The sequence below is a fragment of the Diceros bicornis genome, chromosome 2 (assembly GCF_020826845.1).
Source record: "Diceros bicornis minor isolate mBicDic1 chromosome 2, mDicBic1.mat.cur, whole genome shotgun sequence".
Lineage (NCBI taxonomy): Eukaryota > Metazoa > Chordata > Mammalia > Perissodactyla > Rhinocerotidae > Diceros > Diceros bicornis.
In genome coordinates, this window is record NC_080741.1 from 37,046,851 (window position 1) to 37,072,358 (window position 25,508).

Consider the following 25,508-nt stretch of genomic DNA (forward strand, 5'->3'; position numbering starts at 1 on the left):
AACAAGTGACGTAGAAGTTCATTATATGTTAATAAATGGTCAATTCCTCAAGAAGTTATAATAATTAGAAACACATATGCACAAAACAATTGAGCCCCAAAATATGTGCAGCAAACTGACAGAATTGAAGGGATAAATAGACTTCTACAATAATAGTCGGAGACTTCACACCATCATCATAGCTATTATTGGTTGAGCACTTACTATTTGCCAAAACTATTCTAGGCATTTTACATATATGAAGTCATTTATTTCACAAAAACTCTTGTGGCAGGTTCCATTACTATCCTCATTTTGCAAAAGAGGAAACCATGGCATAGAAAAGTTAAATGACATGCCAAAGTAACCAAGATGTACATGGCAGAACCTGGATGATAGACTCAGTAAATTAGATTTGGTCCTTAGAGATTTCCTATTCAAATCTCCCACTGAAGGAAGGGGTTTCTTTCTCTGACATTCCGGGTTCTGTGGTCTCTGCAGGAGCACTGTGGATAAGTATCACTGCTTCAAAGAGTAGAGCATTCTAGTATGAGCTATCCTAATTGCTAGAAAGTTTTTCCCTATGTTGAGTTGAAGGCTTTTAACTTTGATTCACTGTTCTTTGTAATAACAGAAAATAAGCCCATCCTTCTGACAGCTATTGAGATATGTGAAGATTGTCATGTTATCATTCAGTGTCACCCCCATCACCATTTAGAAACTTTAATACCATGCTTTCAATGACAAAGCATTTAGACAGCAGATTAATAAGGAAACAGAAGACTTGAACAACACCATAAACCAACTAGACCCAACACAGATGTATAGAACACTCCACCCAAGAACAGCTGAATACACATTCTTCTCAAGTGCACATGGAACATTCTCCAGGATAGACCTTATGTTAGGAGACAAAACAAGTTTCAAAAAATTTCAAAAGACTGAAATCATATAAAGTATCTTCTCTGACCAAATAGAATGAAGCCAGAAATAAAAAAAAAAGAAGGAAAACTGGAAAATTTACAAATATGTGAAAATTAAACAACATTCTCTTAAACAACCAATAAGTGAAAGAAGAAATAATAAAGGATATTAGAAAATACTTTAAGGTGAATGGAAATGAAAACACAACATATCAAAACTTATGGAATGAACTGAAAGCAGTGATCAGAGGGAAATTTATAGTTGTAAATATCTACATTAAAAAGAAGAAAGATCTCATGTCAGTAACCTAATTTTACACTTCAAGGAACTAGAGAAAGGTTAATTGAATAATTTAGCTAGTTCATCTAACACAGTGCTTACTGGAGCTTGGACTGCAGTAGGCACTTAATAAATGTTAGTATCTCACAAACCACTAAAACTAATCATTGGAATACTTTAAAAATGAATGTAGGGTACTATTTACAGCACTGTTTCCCCTTCTGCAGTTTGCTTTGGTGGATTGTGGTATATATATTTTTTTAAATCGAGATATTACACATATACTGTAAATTTCACCCATTTAAAATGTACAATCCAGTGTGTTTTAGTATATTCACCAAGTTGTGTCTTCATCACAACTGTCTAATTCAAGAACATTTTCATAACTCCAAAAAGAAACCCCATACTCATCAGCAGTCACTTCCTGATCATAGGCAACCACTAATCTATATTGTCTCCATGGATTTGCCTTTTCTGGATATTTAATGTAAATGGAATCATAGAATATGTGGCTTTTTGTATGTATCTTTTCAGTAGCATAATATATTCAAGGCTCATTCCTGTTGTAATATGTATCAGTACTTCATTTCTTTTTATTGCTGAATAATTTTCCTTTGTGTGGATATACCACATTTTGTTTATCCATTCATCAGCTGATGGACATTTGAATTGTTCTCACTTTTTGGCTATTATGAATAATGCTGCTGTGAACGTTGATGTATAAGTTTTGGTGAGGACACGTTTTCATTTCTCTTAGGTAGTTACCTATGATTGGAATTGCTGGTTAATGTGATAACTCAATGTTTAACCTTTGAGGAACTGCCAGACTATTTTCCAAAGTGACTGCACCATTTTATGTTCCTGCCAGCAGTGTATGAGTTTTCCAATTTCTCCACATTCTTGCCATTATTTGTTATTATCTGTCTGTTTGATTTTAGCCATCCTTGTGGCTGTGAAGTATCTCATTATGTTTTTATTTTTGATTTGCATTTCCCTAGTGACTAATGATGTTGAACTTCTTTTTATGTGCTTATTGGCCATTTGCATATCTTCTTTGCAGAATTGTCTATTCAAATCCCATGCCCTTTTTTTGTTGTTGTTGTGGAAGATTAGCCCTGAGCTAACATCTGTTGCCAGTACTCCTGTTTTTGCTGAGGAAGATTGGCCCTGGGCTAACATCTGTGCCCATCTTCCTCTACTTTATATGTGGAATGCCTGCCACAGCATGGCTTGATAAGTGGTGTGTAGGTCTGCGCCCAGGATCCGAACCTTTGAACCCTGAGCTGCCGAAGCGGAGTGTGCGAACTACACCACTGGGCCAGCCCTCCATGCCCATTTTTTAACTGGTTTATTTACCTTTTTATTGGTGAATTGTGAGAGTTGTTTATATGTTCTGGATACAACTTCCTTATCAGATACGTGATTTGCAAATATGTTCTTCTATTTTGTGGGTTTTCTTTTCACTTTCTTAATGATGCCCTTTGAAGCGCAAAGGTTTTTAATTTTGATGAAGTCTAATTTATTTATTTTTTTCTTTGCTTGCTTGTAATTTTGGTGTCATATCTAAGAAACCATTACATAATCTGAGGCCACCAAGATTTATGCTTATGTTTTCTTTTAAGAGTTATAGTTTTAACTCTTATATTTATTTAGGTCTTTGATCCACTTTGAGTTAAATTTTTTTATATGATGTGAGGTAGGGGTCCAGCTTTATTGTTTTGCATGTTAACATCCACTTATACTGGCACCATTTGTTGAAAGGACTATTCTTTCCCCCATTGAATTATCTTGGCACCCTTGTGAAAAATTAGTTGCCGATAAATATAACGGTTTATTTCTGGACTCTCAATTCTACTCCATTTATCTATGTGTCCGTCCTTATGCCAATACCACAATGTTTCAATTGCTGTAGCTTTATAGTAAGTTTTGAAATCAGGAAATTTGAGTCCTCCAATTTTGTTTTCTTTTACAAGATTATTTTGAGCCAGCCCTGATGGCCTACTGGTTAAAGTTCAGCATGCTCTGCTTTGGTGGCCCGGGTTAGGTTTCCAGGTGCAGAACCACACTGCTCATCTGTCAGTAGCTATGCTGTTGGTGGTCGCTCACATGGAAGAACTAGAAGGTCCTACAACTAGGATATACAACTATGTACTGGGGCTTTGGGGAGGGGAAGAAAAAAAAAAGAGAGGAAGATTGGCAACAGATGTTAGCTCAGGGGGAATCTTTCCCAGCAAAAAAAAGATTATTTTTGCTATTCTGGGTCCCTTGTATTTCCATATGAATTTTGGGATCGGCTTTTCAATTTTTCCAAAAAAATGCGGTTGGAATTTTGGTAGAGATTTCATTAAATCTGTGGAAGAGTTTGAGAAATGTTGCTAACTTAACACTATTAAATCTTCCAACTCATAAACATGGAATGTGTTTCAATTTATTTAAGTCATCTTTAATTTCTCTCAGCAGTGTTTTGTATGTTTTCAATATATGTGTCTTGCACTTCCTTAATTAAATTTGTTCCTAAGAATTTTATTCTTTTTGATGCTCCCGTGAATGAGATTGTTTTCTTAGTTTCATTTTCAGGTTGTTCATTGCTAATGTATGGAAATACAATTTATTTTTATATAAATATATTGCATATTTGTATATTGTATCCTGCAACCTTGCTGAACTCCTTGATTAGTTCTAATAGAGTTTTTGTGGGTTTCTTAGAATTTTCTATATACAAGATCATGGCATCTGTAACTAGAGGTTGTTTTACTACTTCCTTTCCAATCAGGATGCCTTTTATTTATTTTTCTTGCCTAGTAGCCTTGGCCAGAATCTCCAATACCATGTAGTATGGAAATGGCTGTGTTGCCATTTTTATGAAACGGTGATAGGATATAAACTGTTTTTATATCCATCAATGTTGAAGTGCGGTGGCTTCATGAAATTAGTATCATATTTGTAGGACAGTGATTGGGGCTGTTCTGATCTAAAAAACACGTAACTCTTTTTTTTTAATTGATTGAGGAACACTTTCACAGTTTCCCTTTTTTTCCTTTTAGGTTTTCTCAAATAATGATGAAGGTCTTATTAACAAAAAGCTACCCAAAGAACTTCTCTTAAGGTAAGTGTTGATAAACTTTAAATAATTCAAATTTGATTCAGTCATCAAGTTCCAAGACAGTCTTCTTTCACTCTATGAGTCCATAGCATAGAAAAACAGACAGAATTAGCCTAACTGACTTTTTGTTTTTGTTTTATAGAATGCTGTTCAGCTTGTTGTTAAATTTTACTTGGTCTAATCCAGAATGTACTAAGTATGTACATAGCATTGGTCTGGATTCTTTTTGTAATGTGGTAAGTATTGTAATAATCTTCAGTAGGTGCCATTGTTTTGGTATCAGTAGATAATCTCAATGTAGTCAATAACATCAGGAGAGAGTATTGTTAAGATTGTGAGCTCCTGAAGTCATAGACATTTACATGTTTTCTGATAAATCAGTTTTAAAGTAAGTACAGTTGTATGTTCTTACTGAGCACTTAAAATGCTGTCAGCCCAAATATTGATGTTTTTATCCATTTTATGAGAATTATGTGCTAAGTGACAGTGAGTACTATAAAACAAGCTTCTTTGTCCTTTATTTCTGGCATCACTGAATATATAGTAAATGGTATTTTGCTTGTCATTTCGCAAGTAAAGCTATCAACCAACATTTGTTGACCCTGAGGCACAGTAGTTTTCTTTAGTACTCTGCAATCATCAAAGAAATCCTATTTTAGTTTTGGATATTTTAATTGTTTACAAATAATTAATACATGTATATATGGTAATCTTTGAATGGCATTTCCCGAACTCTTCTCGTATCACTGATGTTCCACAAAACAAAACAGGTTTTGTGATCAAAGAAGTATGGGAGGGGGCCAGCCCGGTGGCGCAAGCGGTTAAGTGCGCGCACTCTGCAGCAGCAGCCTGGGGTTCGCCGGTTCAGATCCTGGGCGCACACCGAGGCACCACTTGTCAGACCATGCTGTGGTGGTGTCCCATATAAAGCGGAGGAAGATGAGCATGGGTGTTAGCCCAGGGCCAGTCTTCCTCAGAAAAAAGAGGAGGATTGGCAGATGTTAGCTCAGGGCCGATCTTCCTCACAAAAAAAAAAAAGAAGAAGTATAGGAAACACTGGGTTAACAAAACCAGTTTCTTTGCTACGTGACTTCCTAGAGCCTTAATAGGCTAATATGCATGGTGATGCTCCCAGATGGATAGTTGTGGCATTTCAAACTTATTGAGCATGGAATCCTTTTAATATTCCATGGAAAAAATTTTGGGAAGTGCTAACATACATTAAGAGATTGACCAGCTGACTCCATTCCTTGGTGGTGCTTAATTTCATTTTAACATTTGGGAAATGAGGATGAGTTTTGTTTACATATGGGAGTTCACTACAAAGTTACTGTGTAAATGCCACAGATTACTCTCCTTGACCGTCCTCATTATGTTAGACATTTTTTCTTGAGTCAGAAATGGGGCGAGGACACAGCTTTGTGGTGGTGATCACATTTCAGGGGCATTTAGAGGGTGTTTCATTAGTCATCAGGTGTTGTTTGACACTGTTGTCATGAGCTCATTCTACTCAGTTAATAAAAAGGAAAATTAACGACAGGATCATATGAAAAATACAGCAATTATATTTTATTTCAATAAAGCAAATATTTGTCTGGATAAGAGAGAGTATTCTTTGGCATTTTAGACCATTTTAAAGTTAAGAAAGTGGTAACAAGGAAGGAATGATACAAACCCACAAGGTCTTGATCAAGCACAGTAAGCTGTTAGAACCAATATTGCTGGGCTAGGGTGGGCAGGCTGTTACCATACAACTGTAGGGGATGCCATCCACAACACACTACAAAGTGGATGGTGTACCTTAGAATTGTGCAGTGTTTCATTCTTGGTCTGAACGGTTTTATAGCACAGACATCAAGTTGTAATGTGAATATGTCATTCTTACTCTGGAGAATCATAACCAGCTTCAGGCAGACTCGTATTAGTCATTTAGCAGTGGAGTGTGATTAAATGCTACCCTTCTTGTGAATACTGCTGGTATCTGTGACTAAAGGCTGCTAACTTAATATTTTTTCCCTTTTGGTAGGGTTAGCTTTTACACTGTACTCAGCCATGGAACAGTTTCTATCAGTTAACAAAAACAAGGAGGGGGGAATTATATCACTTTAGATGCTAGTGTGATTTCTAAACTGCTGTTTCAGAAATTTTAGTTCTTTTAAAGATCCATGTTGGACCCAGCTGTTAAGAATCCTGGAGTTACTGTTTTTGAATCACGCCATAAGGCTCATACATAGATCGTTTTTCAAAAAGAATTGCCGTTTGAGAGCAAATGTTCATAACATGTCTGTTCATAGATATGCGTTCGCACTTCTGTTCTTATTTTGGAGTCTGTAAGGAGAATTTAAATTTTAAAGTGCTTCTACTACAGGTCTTCTCTGACTTGCGAGTCTCAAAATTAACTCTTGTCAACCATGATATTTTAATTGTTGTTGGTCTTTAAATCATTTTTGCCATTTTACTCTCAGACTTTCTATTCTCAGTAATAATAGCTCTCCCCTTTTCTAGTCTCCCTTTCTAAGCAAAATTTTGAAGAAGGATTTGAGCCAGGTTACCAAAGCAGCCATCTTCATCATCAGTTAATTCCACAGCAAAGTGAGTGAGTGTGGCAAAGTCTCCGCCTCCTGGAGCTTAAGTGTTGATTATTTTTGCTCAGTTAAATGATGTCTTCATACTTGCAATCTGTCCTAGGCTTACATTTTTACTTCATATTGTAGACTTCTTTGTGGCAGTGCAAACTGTCATTCCTATTCTTGTTGAATTCCTGTTCACTGTCGGTCTTACTTCATCAATAGATAGGAAATCTTTGAGTTTATGACAATCTTATTCGCTTGCAGCTGAGGTCATTTTCTCTTCTGCCATTTTTACCTGCATCTGTTACCACCCTCTTCAGTTCTCTACTAGCTTCCATTAGTGATCACGCCAAGTGAAGACTCAGCTTCTCCTTTGGAACTGCTAACAAGCATAACCTGGAATTGTGTGCTTCTTTCATCTCTCTATATTGCTTTGAATTCACTCAGAAAGATCTGTGAGATTTTTTCCATGTGGTCATCTTATTGCTGGTTTTAAGACTACCCGATATTAATTCACAGATTCCTTCTACTACTCAATTTCAGTTTGTTACTTAATAAGTTTTTACAATTTTGCTTTTTATGCTCAGCTTTCACTCATAAATTAAAGGTACTCAAATTCTCCCTCTCTGCCCTTCACTCTTACACAGTTCAACAAACAGCTTGTAATTTTACTCTTCTTGGGGAGTTGCCTATATACTGTTTATAACAATGGGAATATTTAATTTGTTGTAATCTACATATCTATTAGTGAGGTGGGTTCTCCTTATGTATATTTGTCCCCATCGTTATAATCTGTATTACTTTTGGAGCCAGAGTTGGTTGAGATTTCAGCTCTCCCCATTTATTAGTTACGTGACCTTAAAGTGACTTAACCGTAATTTCCCATATCGGTAAAATGAGAATAGTAATAGTTCTTACCTTATGGGGTTGTTACTCTTAGAGTACCTGGCATTTAATAAATGTTAAATAAATGTTGCTCTCATTGTTATTAATATCAATTTTGGATGCCTGAAAACTTAATAAATGCTGTTTGACAATGCAGTCAGTTTTAATGCAAATAACTGGCAAAAGCAAGCTGTCCTGATATGGGTCTTAACATATACTGCTGCTAACAATATTTCAATAGGGAACCTGATTATTAAGTAAGTTAATGTAGCCTAATGCTTCATTTCATCAACCTGGACTAATTCAGTCTCAATGAAAATTGCATACTACTATCTGATATTAAACAGACAACTACTAGGGCCTAAGCAGATTAGTGGTGGTAAGACAGGGATAATTATTTTGTATTATAAAAAAGGCAGTCTCTTGGAAGGAACTCCTGTTTTGAGAAAAGAAGTCTTATGTGAGTTGAATATTGGCCTAAAACTCAGATTATAAATTTTAACAATAATTTGTTTGACCTGAAGTTTTTACTTCTATTATGGTTGCTTTCAGATATTAATGATGAAATGAAAATACATGTAAACTACTTCACAGGAGATAGGGAGTGCTACATGCAGTAAATATTTTAAAACATTCTCAGAAGATAAAGCTCTTGTTAGTAATAAATAATAATGAAAGAAACCTCTTATTAGACACATTTTTAAAAACTTAAATTACCGTTATTTATGTCATTTTCTTTCCTGTTAAAGTTAATGTGAATATATCACAAAATTAAGTACTAATAGTGTTTGTTGGCTTGATGAAGGAAAGTTTGATTGCCCCGAACAGGAGAGCTGAGCCTAATAATTCTGGGCAAATGAAATCAACTACACAATTACATAATTTGGCAGTTTTACTAGTTTGCTAGGGAAAGTTATAAGATTACTAGCACATAAATTTTCAAATTTGCCTTTTCTAAAATTGGTAAGCCAATTCCATGAGTGAAAATAATTGTGGTTTTTGTTGCAGTCATTAAGTTACAGCCCAGTGTTTATGTGTAATTTGGGGACTTTGAGGAGCAGTGCAGTAAAGGGCTCGTTCCTGTTTTGGGCATCATTCAGTGGGTATTCTTGCCTGCTGGTTGGTTTCAGCACTCCCTGGACTTTTTCAAGGACTGGTGCCTCTACCTCCTGCTGTCTTTGATGCCTTATATATATTCCAAGGCAGCTTAGCAGGTAAGATGCTTTTTTGGGGGGTACATACTACAAATTCAAGTTCAAGCATCTGTACAGATTTCTTTTTTTTGTTAAAGAGGTTTTTTTTTGGTTTGTTCCTTTTTATTGTTTTTTTTTTTTTACCTTGCATGAGGCAGTACAGGGCTGAAGTAGTGTGTGCTGAAATCAAATGCAGAAGCTTAAAGGTCGTTCCTTTTCATTACCTCGGTATACTATTATATACTGTTTTAGGGTTGGCATCTAAGTCCAAATCATGGCAGAGCAAATTTTCCTTAGTCCAGGTTGGAGTTATGCTTATACATTAAAACTCTGATGATGCCTTTGGATTTTTTATCTACGTTGAGGTGGTGTGAAACACCAGTAAAGCTCCACTGATAGGAAGGGAAGAACTAGTACATTCTGCTCCAAAGTTTTATCCCTGGAAAGTTATGTTAGAGACCTGTTAATTTAAAAACTGAATTCTACAGTAGCTACAACAGAAAAGATTGGTAAATTTGACTCTATGAGCAGTAAAATATGGCAAAATATACCATACCAAAGATAAATAGCACATTGATAGGTGAAATAATTAGAATATATATTATAAGCAAGGGCTATGTTCTTCGACATACAAAGAAAAAAAATCTTAAAAATTATTAAGATGAGACAGAGAGGCCGGCCCCACGGCATAGTGGTTAAGTTTGGCATGTTCTGCTTCGGCGGCCTGGGTTCATGGGTTTGGATCCCGGGTGCGGGCTACACCACTTGTCAGCCACACTGTGGCAGCAACCTACATATAAAGTGGAGGAAGACCAGCACAGATGTTTGCTCAGGGCTAATCTTCCTCAGCAAAACAAAAAAAAAAAAGGTGGATTAACTCTATTAGAAAAATAGTTTCAAGAGGGTATGAACAAAGGAAGAAATACAAAAGGCCAATAACTGTATAAAAAGATGCTCAATCAGGCCTATATTTAAATACAAATCAAAGTAATGAGATATTACTTATCTGACTGGGAAAACCCCAAAAGTTTGATAATATCAGGTTTTGGCAAGGAGGTAAGAGACAGACACTCTAAAATTCTTTATAAACTGTTGTAGCCATTCTTTGGGACCACTGGGGAAAATTTTTCAAAATGCTAGGTATACATATCCATTTCTGGGAACTTACTAACAGATATATTTGCAAAGATAAATATGCAGGGATGATGACTGCAGCTTTTTTTTTTTCTTTCACTGTGGTTAAATTGAATTACTGATAATTCTTGGTGTATGATACACTTCCTCACTGATCCGTGCATTGCCCTTTCCCCTCCCCATCATCTAGTTATTATCAAGAACTTTGTGTTTATGATTCCTTTCTTTAAAATTTTTTTTTATCTTAAAAGTAAACATTATATTGTTTGGTCAAATATATTTGTTTTTATTAACTTTATAAAAACAAAGTATATTGTATCTTCTGAGACATGCTTTTCGCTCAAAGTTGTTACTAAGAGTGATCCATGTTGCTCTCTTTGCCTGTTACTCATTCATTTTTACTGCTGTATAATATTATGTTGTGTGAATATACTAGAATTCACGTATTGAGTCTTCTTTTGATGAGTACTTGGGTTTCCAGTTTGTTAATAAAAGTAGAGTTGCTGTGAACATCCTTGTAAATGTCTCCTGGTACAAGTATACAAAAGTTTCTCTAGGAGTGGAATTACTGGGGGTCATAGACTCTACAGATATTTAACTTTATATAGTAATATTGTACTGTTTTTCCAAAGTGGTCTTATTAATTTACATTCATATGAACAATGGATTAGAGAATCTGTTGAGTTTCTCCTTTCCAACATTTAGTGTTATTACATGTCTTAAGTGTAGAATAGCATATCATTGTGCTCTTGATTTGAATTTCTCTGAATCTAGTAATGTTGAGCATCTGTTTATATGTTTATCAGTCACATGTATTACCTCTTCCTCCTCTGAAATGCATGTTTATAATTTTTGCTATTGGGTTGTCTCTTACTGATCTGTAGTTGTCTTTTTTTTCCCCTCTTTCTTGTTTTTAACATTACTATATCTTCTTTATTTTTTTCTTCATTCAATTTTCCAAATAGTGTCCTAATTTAATAATCTTTATAAGAGAGCAATTTGGGGTTTTAATGATTAATATTAATACTTTACTCACTATGATGATTATTACAATTTTCAATTTTTTTCTTTATCTTACTAATTCTGCCTCTTTCCTGCTTAAAACCTTTCTATTGCCTTTAAAGTCCACTTAAGTTATGATGACTTAAATTGTTCTCCCAGACTGTCCACTTATTATCTCTTATTCTATCTAATCTCTTAACTCTTTTCCAACTTCCTTGTAAATTCTGGCAACTCTGATTGACTTCCAGTCCCTGAAACTGTCATTCTCTAATTTGTTCTCTCCCGTGTTCATACTGCTTCTTGAAAGTGTCCGTCTTTTGCTTACCCCTTCTTTCACCTAGTTCAGCGTAAGACTTTCCCTAAGTTCAAGGCCATGTTCTCTCCCTCTTGGGTGTGCCTATAGGTCCTTTAAGCATTTGTAATTTCTGGTGTTTGGCCTAGATTTTATATTCCATAACACAGTAAATCTAACTTTTAAAAAAAATGGAAATATATAAAATTGACGTATTATATTAGTTTCAGATGGTCTACATAATAATTTGATATTTGTATGTATTACAAAATGATCACCACAGTGGGTCTAGTTAACATTTGTAACCATGCCTAGCTAGAAAATTTTTTTCTTTTGATGAGAACTTTTAAGATCTATTCTCTTAGCAACTTTCAGATATGCAATACAAAATTATTAACTATAGTCCCATGCTGTACATTACATCCCCATGACTTATTTATTTTATAACTGGAAGTTTGTATGTTTTGACCCCCTTCACCCAATTTGCCCACCCTCCACTCCTTGCCTCTGGCAACCACAAATCTGTTCTGAGCTTGATATCTATGAGCTCAGTTTTTGTTTTGTTTTTCTTAGGTTCCACATATTAGTGAGATCATATGGTATTTGTCTTTCTCTGTGTGACTTATTTCACTTAGGATAATGCCCTCTAGGTCCATCCATGTTGTCACAAATGGCAAGTTTTTTTATTTTTTATGGCGGAAAAATATTCCATTGTGTATATATACACCACATTTTCTTTATCCATTCATCCCTTATGGGCATTTAGGTTGCTTCTCTATCTTGGCTATTGTAAATAATGCTGCAATGAACATGGGGGTACAGATATCTTTTCCAGTTAGTGTTTTCATTTTCTTTGGATAAATACCTAGAAGTGGAATTGCTGGATCATATGGTAGTTCTATTTTTAATTTTTTGAGGAACCTCCATACTGTTTTCCATGGTGGCTGCACCAATTTACATTCCCACCAACAGTGCACAAGCTTCCCTTTTCTCCACATCCTCACCAACACTTGTTATTTCTTGTCTTTTTGATAATGGCCATTCCAACAGGTGTGGAGTGATATCTCATTGTAGTCTTAATTTGCATTTTCCTGATTAGTGATGTTGAGCACCTTTTCACGTACCTGTTGCCCATCTGGATGTCTTCTTTGGAAAAATGTCTATTTAGATCCTCTGCCCATTTTTTAAATCAGATTGGTTTTTTTTGCTATTGAGTTGTATGAGTTCTTTATATATTTTGGATATTAGCCCCTTATCAGATATGATTTGCAAATATTTTCTCCCATTCAGTAGGTTGCCTTTTCGTTTTGTTCATGATTTCCTTGGCTGTGCAGAAGCTTTTTAGTTTGATGTAGTTCCACTTGTTTATTGTTCTTTTGTTATCTTTGCTTTTGGTGTCAAATCCAAAATATCATCTCCAAGACTGATGTCAAGGAACTTACCACCTATGTTTTCTTCTAGGAGTTTTATAGTTTCCGGTCTTTCATTCAAGTCTTTAATCCATTTTGAGTTGCTTTTTTGTGTATGGTATAAGATAGTGGTCCACTCATTCTTTTGCGTGTGGCTGTCCAGTTTTCCCAACCCTCTTTATTGAAGAGACTGTCCTTTCCTCATTGTATATTCTTGACTCCTTTGTTATAAATTAATTGCCCACGTATGCATGGGTTTATTTTTGGGCTCTTTATTCTGTTCCATTGATCTGTGTCTGTTTTTTTGCCAATACCATACTGTTTTGATTACTATAGCTTTGTAATATAATTAGAATTCTATTGAGTTCTTTATATTCTCAGTACAATCTTTGTACTGAGATTAATATTTATCTGACAAGTGTTTTCTCCCAGCTTGTAATTTGTTTTTTCACATTCCTGAAGGCATATTTTGATGTAAAGACACCTTTTACGAAGTCAGATATATCAATATTTTCTTTTATGGTTAGTGTTTTTTGTGTTTTGTTAAGGAACGTCTTCCTTATCCTGAGGTCAGAGATACTCACATATATTTTCTTCTGAAAGTTTAAAAATTTTGTTTTTGACATTTCAGTTTTTAATCATTCTCGTGTGGATTTTTATGCTGTGAGATAGGAATCCATTTTTATTTTCTTTTCCATGTGGATTTATCAATTTTTCCTGGTTCATATTTTGAATGGTTCTTCTTTTCCTCCATATCACCTCTGTAATATAATCTATTATATAAATATATATGTATTTCTAGAGTCTTTATTCTGTTCCATTAGTTTATTTTCTATGTGCTAATACTGCGTAGGAGGCATCTCTATTTTTGAGTGACCATGGCCTATAAATTTATATTTCTTATTGTTTTTATCTGATTTGTTAATTAATACAAGCCTCAGATTTGAATTGTGGACTATTCAGTCTTTTCCTGTTCTCTGGAAGAGTCTGTGTGTCTTAGTTTAACTGTTCCTTGAAAGTCTAATAGAACTGTAAAATTGTCTGAGCACAGAATTTTCTTTGTAGAAAAATTTTTAACTACTTTAATTTGTTTGATCTGAATAGGGATTTTCAAGCTTTCTACTGTTATTGTATTGCTGTTTCTCCCTTTACATCTGTTAATATTTGGTTTATATATTTAGGTGTTCCTATGTTGAGTGCATAAATATTTACAAATGTTATATCCTCTCATAGGATTGACCCCTTTATCATTACGTGATAACCTTCTTTGTCTCTTATTACAGTTGTCTTTAAGTGTATTTTGTCTGATATAAGTATAGCTACCCCAGCTTTCCTTTGGTTTTCATTTGCATGGAATATCTTTTTCCGTCCTTTCACTGCCAGTCTGTGTGTGTCCTTCCATCTGAAATGAGCCTCTTGTAGGTGGCGTATAGATGGGTCTTTTTTTTTTTTAATATCCATTTAGCCACTCTCTGTCTTTTGACTGGAGAATTTAGTCCATTTACATTTAAAGTAATTATTGATAGGTATGTGCTTATTGCCATTATGTTAATTGTTTTCTGGCTGTTTTGTAGTTTCTCTGTTCCTTCTCTTGCTCGCTTCCTTTGTAATTTGATGCTTTTTTTGTAGTGGTATGCTTAGATTCCTTTCTATTTTTTGTGTATCTACTATAGGTTTTTGCTTTATGGTTACCATGAGGCTTACATAAAACAACGTATATTTATAACAGTCTATTTTAAGTTGATAAACAACTTGAGTTTGAATGCATTCTAAAGCTCTGCATTTTTACTCCCCCCAACAGTTTATGTTTTTGATGTCACAATTTACGTCTCTTTGTCTTTTGTATCCCTTAACATATTATTGTAGTTATAGTTCTTTTTACAACTTTTGTCTTTTAACCTTCATGCTGACTTTATAAGTGATTACCTCACAACCTATACAACATTAATTTATTCAGGATTTTACTATATATTTACCTTTACCAGTGAGATTTATACTTTCATGTGTTTTTCTGTTACTAGTTTGCACCTTTTAGTTTCAGGGTAAAGAGGTCCCTTTAACATTTCTTATAAGGCCAGTCTAGTGGTGATGAACTCCTTTAGCTTTTGCTTGTCTGGAAAATTCTTTATCTCACCTTCAATTCTGAATGACAGCTTTCTAGGTAGAGTGTTCTTGGTTGGAAGTTTTTTTCTTTCAGCTCTTTGAATATATCATGCCACTCCCTTCTGGCTTGCAAAGTTTCCGCTGAAAATCTGCTGATAGTCTTATAGAGGTTCCCTTGTATGTAACAAATTGTTTTTCTTTTGCTGCTTCTAAGATTCTCTTCTTGTCTTTAACTTTTGATTCTTCATAATGTGTCTTAGTGTGGGTCTCTTTGGGCTCCTCTTATTTGGATCTCTCTGGGCTTCCTGGATCTGGATGTCTGTTTCCTTCCCCAGGTTAGAGAAGTTTTCAGCCATTATTTCTTTAAAAAATTTTCTGCCCCTTTCTTTCTCTCTTCTCTTTCTGAGATCTCTGTACTGTGAATGTCAGTCCTCTTGATGTTGTCCTGTAAGTCCCTTAAGCTATCTTCACTTTGTTTCTTTTTGCTGCTCTGATTGGGTGAGTGCCACTGCCGTGTCTTTGAGTTCACTGATCCTTTCTTCTGCTTCATCTAGTCTACTGTTTAACCCCTCTAGTGTATTTTTTACTTCATTTATTGTATTCTTCAGTTCTGTGATTTCTATTTGGTAATTCCTTATTTTTTCTGTCTCTTTGTTGAAGTTCTCACTGTGTTCGTCTGTTCTTCTCCTGAGCTTGGTGAGCATCTTTATGGCCGTTATTTTGAACTCTTTATCAGGTAAATAACTTATCTCTGTTTTATTAAGTTTTTTTTTTTTTTTCCTGATCTTTTAGCTTGTTCTTTTGTTTGGAACATATTGTTTTGTTTGTTTCTTCATTTTGCTTGACTCTCTTTGTTAGTTTCTATGCCTTAGATAAAACAGCAGCCTCTATGAGTCTTGAAGGAGTGCCCTTATATAGGAGTTAACCTTATTGTTTAACTTAAACCTACCCTAGCTGTTAGTTGTTTCTAAAACCTTTGTGATTGTCTAAGCAGCCTATTTTATTTTTAGTGGCTCCTAGTAGTTGAGGGTGTGCCAAGACCTGTCAGTGTCCCTAAGGGGAGAATCTCAGTCAACACCTGGGTTCAGGCTGATGGGAAGCCAGGCCCTCGGGCAGCAGCTTTTAAAGTATGCCAATATATACATTCTTGTGGGACTGCAAGCCCTGCTGGCCACCAGAGCCAGGTGATCTAGAGGTGCCCTTTAGACAGCAGCCACATAAATTGGGGCACTAGGTGAGTGTATAAGCTTTTTTTTTGGGATATACCAGCAACCTGGAGTGAGGCAGAGGGAGGGCACAAAGAAGGCGTCCCTGGAGAACATCTTAGTAGGTCCCTAGATATGTGCCAAAATAGAATCCTGCTCCTCAGACTGAAGCTCCAGGACAAGCAAATAGGCTTCTTTCACATAAAGACTGGGATGTCTTTCAGTCTGCTGTTTGCACTGTGTCCTGGGGTTGGTAGCCAGCTAAGAACTGTCACATCAAGTGTTACAGTCCCTTGGGATTCAGGAATATAAGCTCCACTGGGCACCAGAGCCAGGTGATCAAGGGATGTCCCCTGGGCAGCAGCCACAAAACCTGGGGCACCAGACACATGTAAAAGCTTCCCTCCATAAGATACTGGTGCTCTGGAGTGCAGCAGAGGGAGAGAGCTAAGATAGCATTTGCCCTCTGAGGTCTCTGGAGAGGATTATGTTGGCCCTTAGATGTATGTTTAATTAATTAGAAACCTAGCTCTCAGGCTGCACCTATGAAGATGAGTTAATAGGCCTCTATCACAGAAAGACTGGGCACCTCAGTCTGTTGCCTCTTGGTGTGCCCTAGAGGTGGTAGCTGGTTAACAACGCTTTCCCCATTGGTTACAGTACTGTGGGACTTGCAAGTGTAAGCCCTGCTGGCCACCAGAGCCAGGTGGCTTAAAGGTATCCCCTGGGTAGCAGCCACAAAAATCAGGGCACCAGATGAGGGTGCAAGCCCCTTTCTGGGAGATACTGGTGAACTTAAATGAGGCAGAGGAAGACTTCAAAGATGCTGCCCACTGGCTGGAGTGAGGGAGAATGCAAAGATGGCGCCTGTTGGCCTCCATCCATGGAGGGCATTTCAGTAGGGCTCTAGATGTGGCCTGCCCTTAGATAGGCCCTTAGGTGTATGTTTAATTAGATGCCTGCTCCTTAGTCTGATGCTTTAAGATAAGCAAATAAGCCTCTTTCACAGAAAATCGGGGCACTTTTCAGTTGGCTGCCTCTGCGCTGGACCCTGGCATGGGTGAGTCTGTGTGCTTTAGCCCTTTGAGAACCATTTCTCAGTTCACTGTAGCCTTGTGGGTCTCGTGGACACAAGCCCTGTTGACTTTCAAAGCTAGATGTTTTGGAAGTCGTCTCTCTGGTGCAGGTCTTAAATGTTTTGGGGCCTGATGTTAGGTTCAAACCCTTCGCTCCTCTGGGAGAAGCTTGGCGTTTTGCATTTCTTCCCAATTGCGGGTCACACACTGGGGGTGGGGTTTATGGTGAGATTGTGTCTCAGCCTCTCCACCCACTTTGATGTGGGTTTTTCTCATTTGCCCAGTGTGCAGGAGTCACTCAGCTAGTTTTGGGGTATTTTTCAGAGGAAATTGTTCTATATGCAGCTGTAGATTTGGTGTGTCTGTGGCACAGTTGAGTTTAGGATCTTGCATTGTCATCTTCAACCAGAACCCTAAGCTTGTTTTTCAAATGATTAAAACCTTTGCTGATTTTTGACTCCTTGGCCTATCAATAATCAAGAGAAGTATGTTGAAATTTCCAACTGTAATGTTTTTTTGTATAATTCTAGTTGTAGTTCACAATTTTTTATGTATTTGGAGGCAGCATTATGTACAGATGTATTTTAAATGGTTACATTCTCGGGGCTGACCCAGTGCCTTAGTGGTTAAGTGCCCACGTTCCACTAGTGGCGGCTCGGGTTCAGATCCCGGGCGCGCACCGACGCACTGCTTCTCCAGCCATGCTGAGGCCGCATCCCACATACAGTAACTAGTAGGATGTGCAACTGTGACATACAACTGTCTACTGGGGCTTTGGGGAAGAAAAAAAGGAAGAGGATTGGCCATAGATGTTAGCTGAGAGCTGGTCTTCCTCAGCAAAAAGAGGAGGATTAGCATGGATGTTAGCTCAGGGCTGATCTCCCTCACAATAAATAAATAAATAAATAAATAAATAAATAAATAAATAAAATAAAATAAATTGTTACATCCTCATGGTGAAGTGAATGTTTTATTATTATATAGCTATCATCTCTATTCTCCTTTATGTTTCTAATCTTGAAATCTTTTTTATCTGATAGTAATATAGTGGCACTAGCTTTCTTTCAGTTAGTGTTTGCCTACTATCGATTTTTCAATCCTTTTATTCTTTTTTTTTTTTTTTTTTTGAGGAAGATCAGTGCTGAGCTAACATCCATGCTGAATCCTCCTCTTTTTTGCTGAGGAAGGCCGGCTCTGAGCTAACATCTACTGCCAATCCTTCTCCTTTCCGCCCCCCCCCAAAGCCCCAGTAGATAGTTGTACGTCATAGTGGCACATCCTTCTAGTTGCTGTATGTGGGATGCGGCCTCAGCATGGCCGGACAAGCGGTGCATCGGTGTGCGCCTGGGATCCGAACCTGGGCCGCCAGTAGCGGAGCACGTGCACTTAACCACTAAGCCACGGGGCCGGCCCCTTTTATTCTTTTTTAAAAAACTTTCTATGAAACAATTTTAGGGCAAAAGTACATGATGATCCACAATATTGATCGCACATGGTATAATCTACAGTAAGATTTAGATAAGTGCGTAGAGGAGCATGATGGGAAATTCTTATGGACCAGGCCTAAAAGTGGCACATATCATGTCCTCACATTCACTTGACAGCAGTTCAACTACATAGGCTCGCTAACTGCAAAAGAGGCAGAGGCAGCTAGCAGCTCTCCAAAATCCATGTAGTCCTGTTCTTCGTGGGCACATAGACCACATGTATGCCCAGGAAAAAGAGAAAAACATGAAATTTGGTGAGCAGCTAGCCTCTTATGCCATAGTCTGCCTTTCTGGTAAGCAGGTTACCATGTTGATGACCCTTCTTTCCACACAGAACACACCTCATCCCCAAGAGGTAAACCAGATCTCATCCATTCACTGCATCCAGTTTGAAGTCAGGGATCTGTGAGTGATGTGCAGTCCTCTCCATCATATCTGCATCTGATGCTTCATGGTTTTGTTACCTTCTCCTAACTACTGTCCCTCACTCCTAATTCAGGACAGGGACAGGATAACTTCAATAAACAATAAAACTTGGAAAGGGAAAGAATGGAAGACACAGCAGTTACTATTCTGTAGCAATGATGAGATTCTGCCAGGCAGGCATGATGAAGTCCCCCTTGTCTTAGCAGTAGAGGAAGTTCCTATTCTGTTTTCTGGGAGGGATTCCCTTACCATTGGTCTTGATGACTCTTAACTTCAACCTCTGAAAGGTTCTTCCTTGCCCATTGTCTTCCATAACTATATCTGAAGTGAATGTTAGGGAATATTTCTTTCCTAGGGGCTATTTTTATTTCACAGCCATTTCCTACCTGTGCAGTTCGGAGACCTGAGGTTTAGTTTATAATCACAGCGTATTTTAGGCTAGGCTTATGGATTCTTTGACAGAATTTAACAATTTGGTGGTCTTCTAATCTATTTGATTCTGATTAGTTCCCAGTGCCCAGAACCACACCCACAGTTCTTAGAGTACAGCCTCAGGCCTCCTTTATTTTACTTTTTTGCTTTCTGGCCCCTATGCCTTTCTTTCTCAGGGGTATCTACCTTGAGACATCTGAAACAATAGGCTTGGAAAGAAAGGGAGCAACTTTCATCTGATCTTTGCTACAGAGTTTAGTTATTCTATTTAACAGAGAAGTCTGGATAATCTCTTGTAGCTCAAGGTGCTTTTAAGTCTTAATTTCTACCATGTGGTATTTAGAAATAGTTGGCCGTTCCAACTGTCTGAGGCCATCAGTTTCTGTACTCTCTCTCCTTTTATTTCTGCTTGCAAACCAACCAGTTCTTTCCTGAGTACTTTCTTTCTTGTAATGCCTTGCTAAATACAGCAAGGAGAAACCATTATTCACGAACATTTTGGTACTTTCCAACCTCTTCTCTAGATTTACATGCTTTTCTGCCCTCCACATTATCACAGTCAATAATATCACATTAACAAATGTCTTCATCTTACCAGCTCTGATATGTGTTTGCTGTGCTGTCAGCCACTAGATAGATATCACATATTATAGATTTTTGTTCTAGAAGCACTCCATTTCAAGGTATCTCTTTCTTTATTAGTGTATTTAGAGTAGGCTGATGTGGCATATATATCTAATATACTCCTAATGTCTTACACACAACAGAAGGTTACTTATTACTTAACTAATAGAATTGGATGTGTTCTATGAAGAAGTCAGCAGGGCAGCCCTGCTCTCTGCAGTTATTGAGGACCTGGTTGAAGGAAACTCTGCTGTCTTAAACCACAGCTTTCCTCCAACTAGCTCACTTCCCATGGCTAGCTCTCAGTTATGTGGCTGCATGTACCTGCAAGGGAGCCAGGAAATGAAGTACAGATGTTTACCCAGGAAGTAATTGTCATTGTCTTGTAAAATTGAACATTGGCATATTCTGTGACCCAGCATTGCTGCTTTTGAGTATACCCTAAAGAAGCTCTTGCAAATGTACACCTTGTGACCAGGTGACATGTATAAAAATGTTCATAGCAGTGCTATTGACAGTAGCAAAAATATTGGAAACAACCAGATATTCATTAACTGGAATATGGAATATTCTAAATTAGTGAAATGTACTACAGTCTCACAAAATGGCATGGATAAATCTTAGTATTATAATGCTGAGTGAAAAAAGGCTAGTTGCAAAAGACTATATACAGCATGTTCCATTTTTATAAGATTCAGAATCAAGCAGAACTACATGGTATATTGTTAGGAATGTATACATTGTGATAAAATTATTAGGCAAGGGAACAAAAAACAGAAATCATGAGCATGTTTATTGGTTGAGAGGTAGAGAAAGGAAATAAGGGAGGGACACAAAGTAGATGCAGTGATACTGGGAATGTTCTAGTTTTTAAGTTTGAGTGGTGATTCATACTATTTTATTATTAAGGACTGCAAAGTGTCTTAAATTCTTTTGTGGGCACCAAAATATTCCTAATAAAAAGATTTATGAAAAGTTTGAAAGGTATGAAGAGAGTCTATTATGTTTTTTTCTTTTCTCAATTTGTCTTCTGATTACTGTTTTTTGTTCTTGTGCCTAACTATCTTGTTGCTGGGTCTTCCCTTTGCTATCTTTTAGGGTTAGGTGTTCCTAATCTTTATTAATATCTTGTTTCCATTTCACATTCAGAACTATTCCCATTGCTGTGGAAACCTCTTTAATTGCCACCTTACTAAGTTCATTGTTAATTTCTCAGATGACTTTTATTAAAATCCAGAGTTACCTTTATTCATGCTTTATTGTAGCTTGATTCAATCTTAGTAATACATTCTACCTGGATTTTCTTTCCGGTGTTGACTTTGCAAATCTTCGCTCTCCAGCTTCATGGCACAGTTGTCTAACCTTGGAAAATTTCACATTTCTCATCAGTTAGTTGACTTACATTTTAAAAATTAAATCTTTCTTCTTCTAGGAACTCAATTATGGATTCTTTAAGATCACTAGCATTATGGCAGAAGTAGATTCATCATTGTTTAAGCCTCTTGCATTTGCATGAAGTCATTGATCTTTCCTCATACTATATCCTTCTTGTTAAAATGTCTTAAATTTAGTCAGAAGCTGACTAGTTTCATTTTATGGTTTGTTTTATTTTAGTTACTATTTAGTGCTCAATATTTATGATGAGACCTTTATTTATGAATTAGTAATAGAAAAATTGGAACCCAGCCATAAAAATATCTATTATTTGTCAGAAAATTTGATGATTACAGATTTTACTAAGGAGCTAATTAACTTAGCTTTAAGTTCCCTTGAAAATATGGAGAGTCAAAACCAGAGAGAGACTGTGCATTCATGTGAGGCTAATTTTGCTATTCTGGATTCATTTTCTTTCTTTAATTTTTAAATTAAAAAGCTTGATAGTTTTAGCAAGTGACACAATTAAAAGATGCATAAAGAAAAAGATAAATCTCCCTTTAACATACTTTAGCTCTTGCACCCTGAGATAACAAGTGTAAATAATGTCTGTACTTTTGGAAACATTTCTGAAATGGTTAACTCTTTTTGTGCTAACTTGTAATTACTTGGCGGTCCAGTGGTTAAGATTTGGTGCTCTCACCACTGTGGCTTGGATTTGTTTCCCGGTCAGGGAACCACACCAGCCCGTCTGTTGGTTGTCATGCTGTCGTGGCTGCATGTTGCTGTAATGCAGAAAGCTATGCCACTGGTATTTCAAATAACTGCAGGGTCACCCATGGTAGACAGGTTTCAGCAGAGCTTCCAGACTAAGACAGACTAGGAAGTAGGACCTGGCTACCCACTTCCAAAAAAATTGGCCATGAAAACCCTATGAATAGCAGCAGAGCATTGTCTGATATAGCACTGTGTAGGGGAGGAAGACAATTCCTCTACCTTCTAGGTCATTCTCGCTGGTCTGTGAATTAAATTGACATGAGACAGAATAACAGGAGAAAATCAAACAAAGCTTTATAACATGTATACATGGGAGAAACCCAGGAACCTGAGCAACTCACCAGAATGGCCAAACCTGCCACCTTAAATACTATCTTCAGCTAAAAACAAAGGAGGATGTTGGGGGTAGTGGTTTGGGGCTTCAGAGGGGAGGAAGGCAGTTTACATGGAGATGGAAATGCAAATGTTTGTTAAACAAGTGTTTGTTGGGCCGTCTGTAGACAATGGTATCTTAACATGTACCTAGGAACCTAAGAACCATGTTACTAGGAACCATGTACCTAGGAACAGGCCTTCTACCTTAAATTCTTTTGGGCAGTTGGAGGGGGAAGGTAAAAGTTTCCGTCAGTCTTTTTGTCCTTAAAAATAATCAAGGCAAAGAGACATTTTTTTTGGGTGGCCAATTCTGATCCCCCACAGCTGGAAGGTGAGAGGATGGTGCAAAAAGACCAGGCAGAGTTTCGCTCTGCTGTACACAGGGTGTCTAGGAGTCGGCATCAACAATACAGCACTAACAACATAATTATTGTTCAGTGAGGGTTAGTGTGAGGTTTCGTCTGATTTCCTTTCAGAAAATCTGAGTCTTTGCATTGTGTGGTTCTGATGGGGTTAGACTGTAGAGAGAAAAGTGGTGATTCAGTTTCAGAACTTCCTCATCTCAGCAGTTCGGGTAAATGTTTTTGTTTGTCTCACAGTTGAGTTCTTTGAAGATGACCTTAAAAAAAAAAAAAAAAAACTCATGAAAGTTAAGAGTTTTTTTTTTTCTTTTAGATGACATCACTGAACCAGTACTCTGTAACCTCAAATTTAACATTTGCTTAAAGAACACATCAATGTTTTTGATGTTCAGGTAAAATACAGTCATGCACTGCAAAATAACGTTTCGGTCAATGATGGACCGCATGTGTGATGGTGGTCCCATAAGGTTAGTACCATATACCCTGGGTATATAGTGGGCTATACCATCTAGGTTTGGGTAAGTACACTCTGTGATGTTCACACAATGATGACAATGCCTAACGATGCATTTCTCAGAACACGCACCTGTTGTTAAGAGTTGCATGCCTATAATTGTTTTCTATTCACTCATGTACCTTGGTATGTGAGCACAGTCTTAGTAGCCTTTATAAAAAATTTTATCTTCTATATTCACACATCAAAGACTAGTTACTTTCTCAAAAGAATTGAGCCTATATTTTCATCTTTGGAGGTGTTACTCTAAGTAGGTAGTTATTCGAAGAATTTAGGGAGGGTTTGGCATCACTTTTTGTTATCCTCGCTGATCTAAGCATATGGAGGAAGTGATTAAATACAGAAATGGCAAAAGTTGTCATATTCTGGGGCTTACTGACGCTCTTAACCAACAGCAGTTCCTAGCAGAACAACTGACATTCATCTGATAAAGTTCCTCACACTTTCCTCAAGTCCTGTTAAGATTCTGCCTGCGGTTTGAGAAAAACTGTTGATATTTCTTTTCATTCATTTTTTTAAAATTTGTTCTCAGTGTGCACCATCCATTCAGTCTAAAGTTTACTAATGATTATTATTGTGGAGGAAAAAAGGAATGTTTCTTGAATTCACTGCAGCAATTTCATAATCATCATTTGATACTCAAAACAATCTTTTGAAGTAGATAGAGCAGTATTTAATCATCTTCATTTTACAGATGAAAAATCTGAGACTTAAAGGTTGAATGACTTGATCAAGATTCCGCAGTTGTTAAGAACATGAGATTTGGAGTTTAAAGGGTCTGTGTAGGTATGAGACTCCAACCAAGGCCTATTGACTTCAAATCTTGTGTTCTTCCTTCTATACCTCATTGCTCTTTAGTCAAAGAACATAGGTCACAGGATGCGTTAGTCTTATAATCTACCTCAAAACCCCTCATAAATCTTCATATATCTACTTATAAAAGATAGGCATATAATTTTTATTCTATTCAGCAGAGCACAAACTTTAAGTTTTACTTTATTCAACTTTATAGGTCATGTGTCTAATCAAAACTCAACTGGCTCATGTACACTAGTTTTCTTCGCTGTAGTAGTGGAAGTGAAGGGTAGTTGATATTCCACCCTGTAGAGCATTGTATATACCGTCTGGTTAATTGTCATCAAAGTAAAGGAACACCTGACTTCTGGATCCTGTAATCTTATAGTTGGGCTAGCATGAAATAACGAGGTTATAATAAAATAAAAGTAAATACATAGTTCCAGAGAGAAATAATCTTAGTGTACTCGTAACTGGAGTGGTTAGCACACCAGCTCCCAGGCTGTCGATAATAGCTAGTGGCTGGAATTTTACTGCCACCCAGAGAAAGGAGATGAGGCCTTGCATGTTTAAGGAGAGAAATTGAATATGTGACCACTACATAATGCAGAGACCCTGGAAAGATTCCCTCTATCTTGTAAGATGGGACTTACAAAAACAGAAAACAAACAAAAAACCTTGCTTTTGCTCAGGACTCTGGATGAAGAGGAAAAAGTCTTTTTTGAGAAATCTAATCCCGTGTATGGATGATTCAGAAATTGCAAGCTTAGAAATTAATGTAAAATTGATATTAGAAAGATGAAACCTTTGGGAGAACTTGGCAGAATCAAATGTAAGACAATTTTATAGGGACATTTCACAAACCAAGATGCACGAGCTTTCCGTACATCAATAATCAGATGAAAATGAGGTCATAATAAAATATTACAAGTTACTTAAGGATATGATGCATCATAAGGGAGAGTAAATGGACTAAACAGCTATTACATTAAGCTGAAAAGGGCATTAGAAAACTGGAAAATAGAGATGGGGGAATTTACACATAATTCAGCATAGAGAGATAAAGATATGGAAATATAGAAAAGGTTAAGAGACCCAGAAAATGAGATTAGATGATTCAACATATGTGTAAAGGAAATTTAGACAAGGAATATAGAGAAGATGTGAGAGAGGTAATATTTAAAGCAA

The 25,508-nt window shown here is 36.8% G+C and overlaps 1 protein-coding gene across 3 annotated transcripts in view; it reads left to right on the forward strand.

Moving 5' to 3' along the window:
* FBXL2 (F-box and leucine rich repeat protein 2) overlaps positions 1-25,508 on the forward strand; it is a 132,052-nt gene that overhangs the window by 11,864 nt on the left and 94,680 nt on the right. For 2 of the 3 annotated variants that reach the window (XM_058554652.1, XM_058554660.1), the window contains exon 2: positions 4,227-4,288. In XM_058554652.1, the coding sequence (XP_058410635.1) occupies positions 4,227-4,288 (62 nt within the window). Of the gene's footprint in view, positions 1-4,226; positions 4,289-4,427; positions 4,522-25,508 lie in introns of all 3 variants that reach the window. The other variant, XM_058554670.1, reaches the window with a different exon arrangement.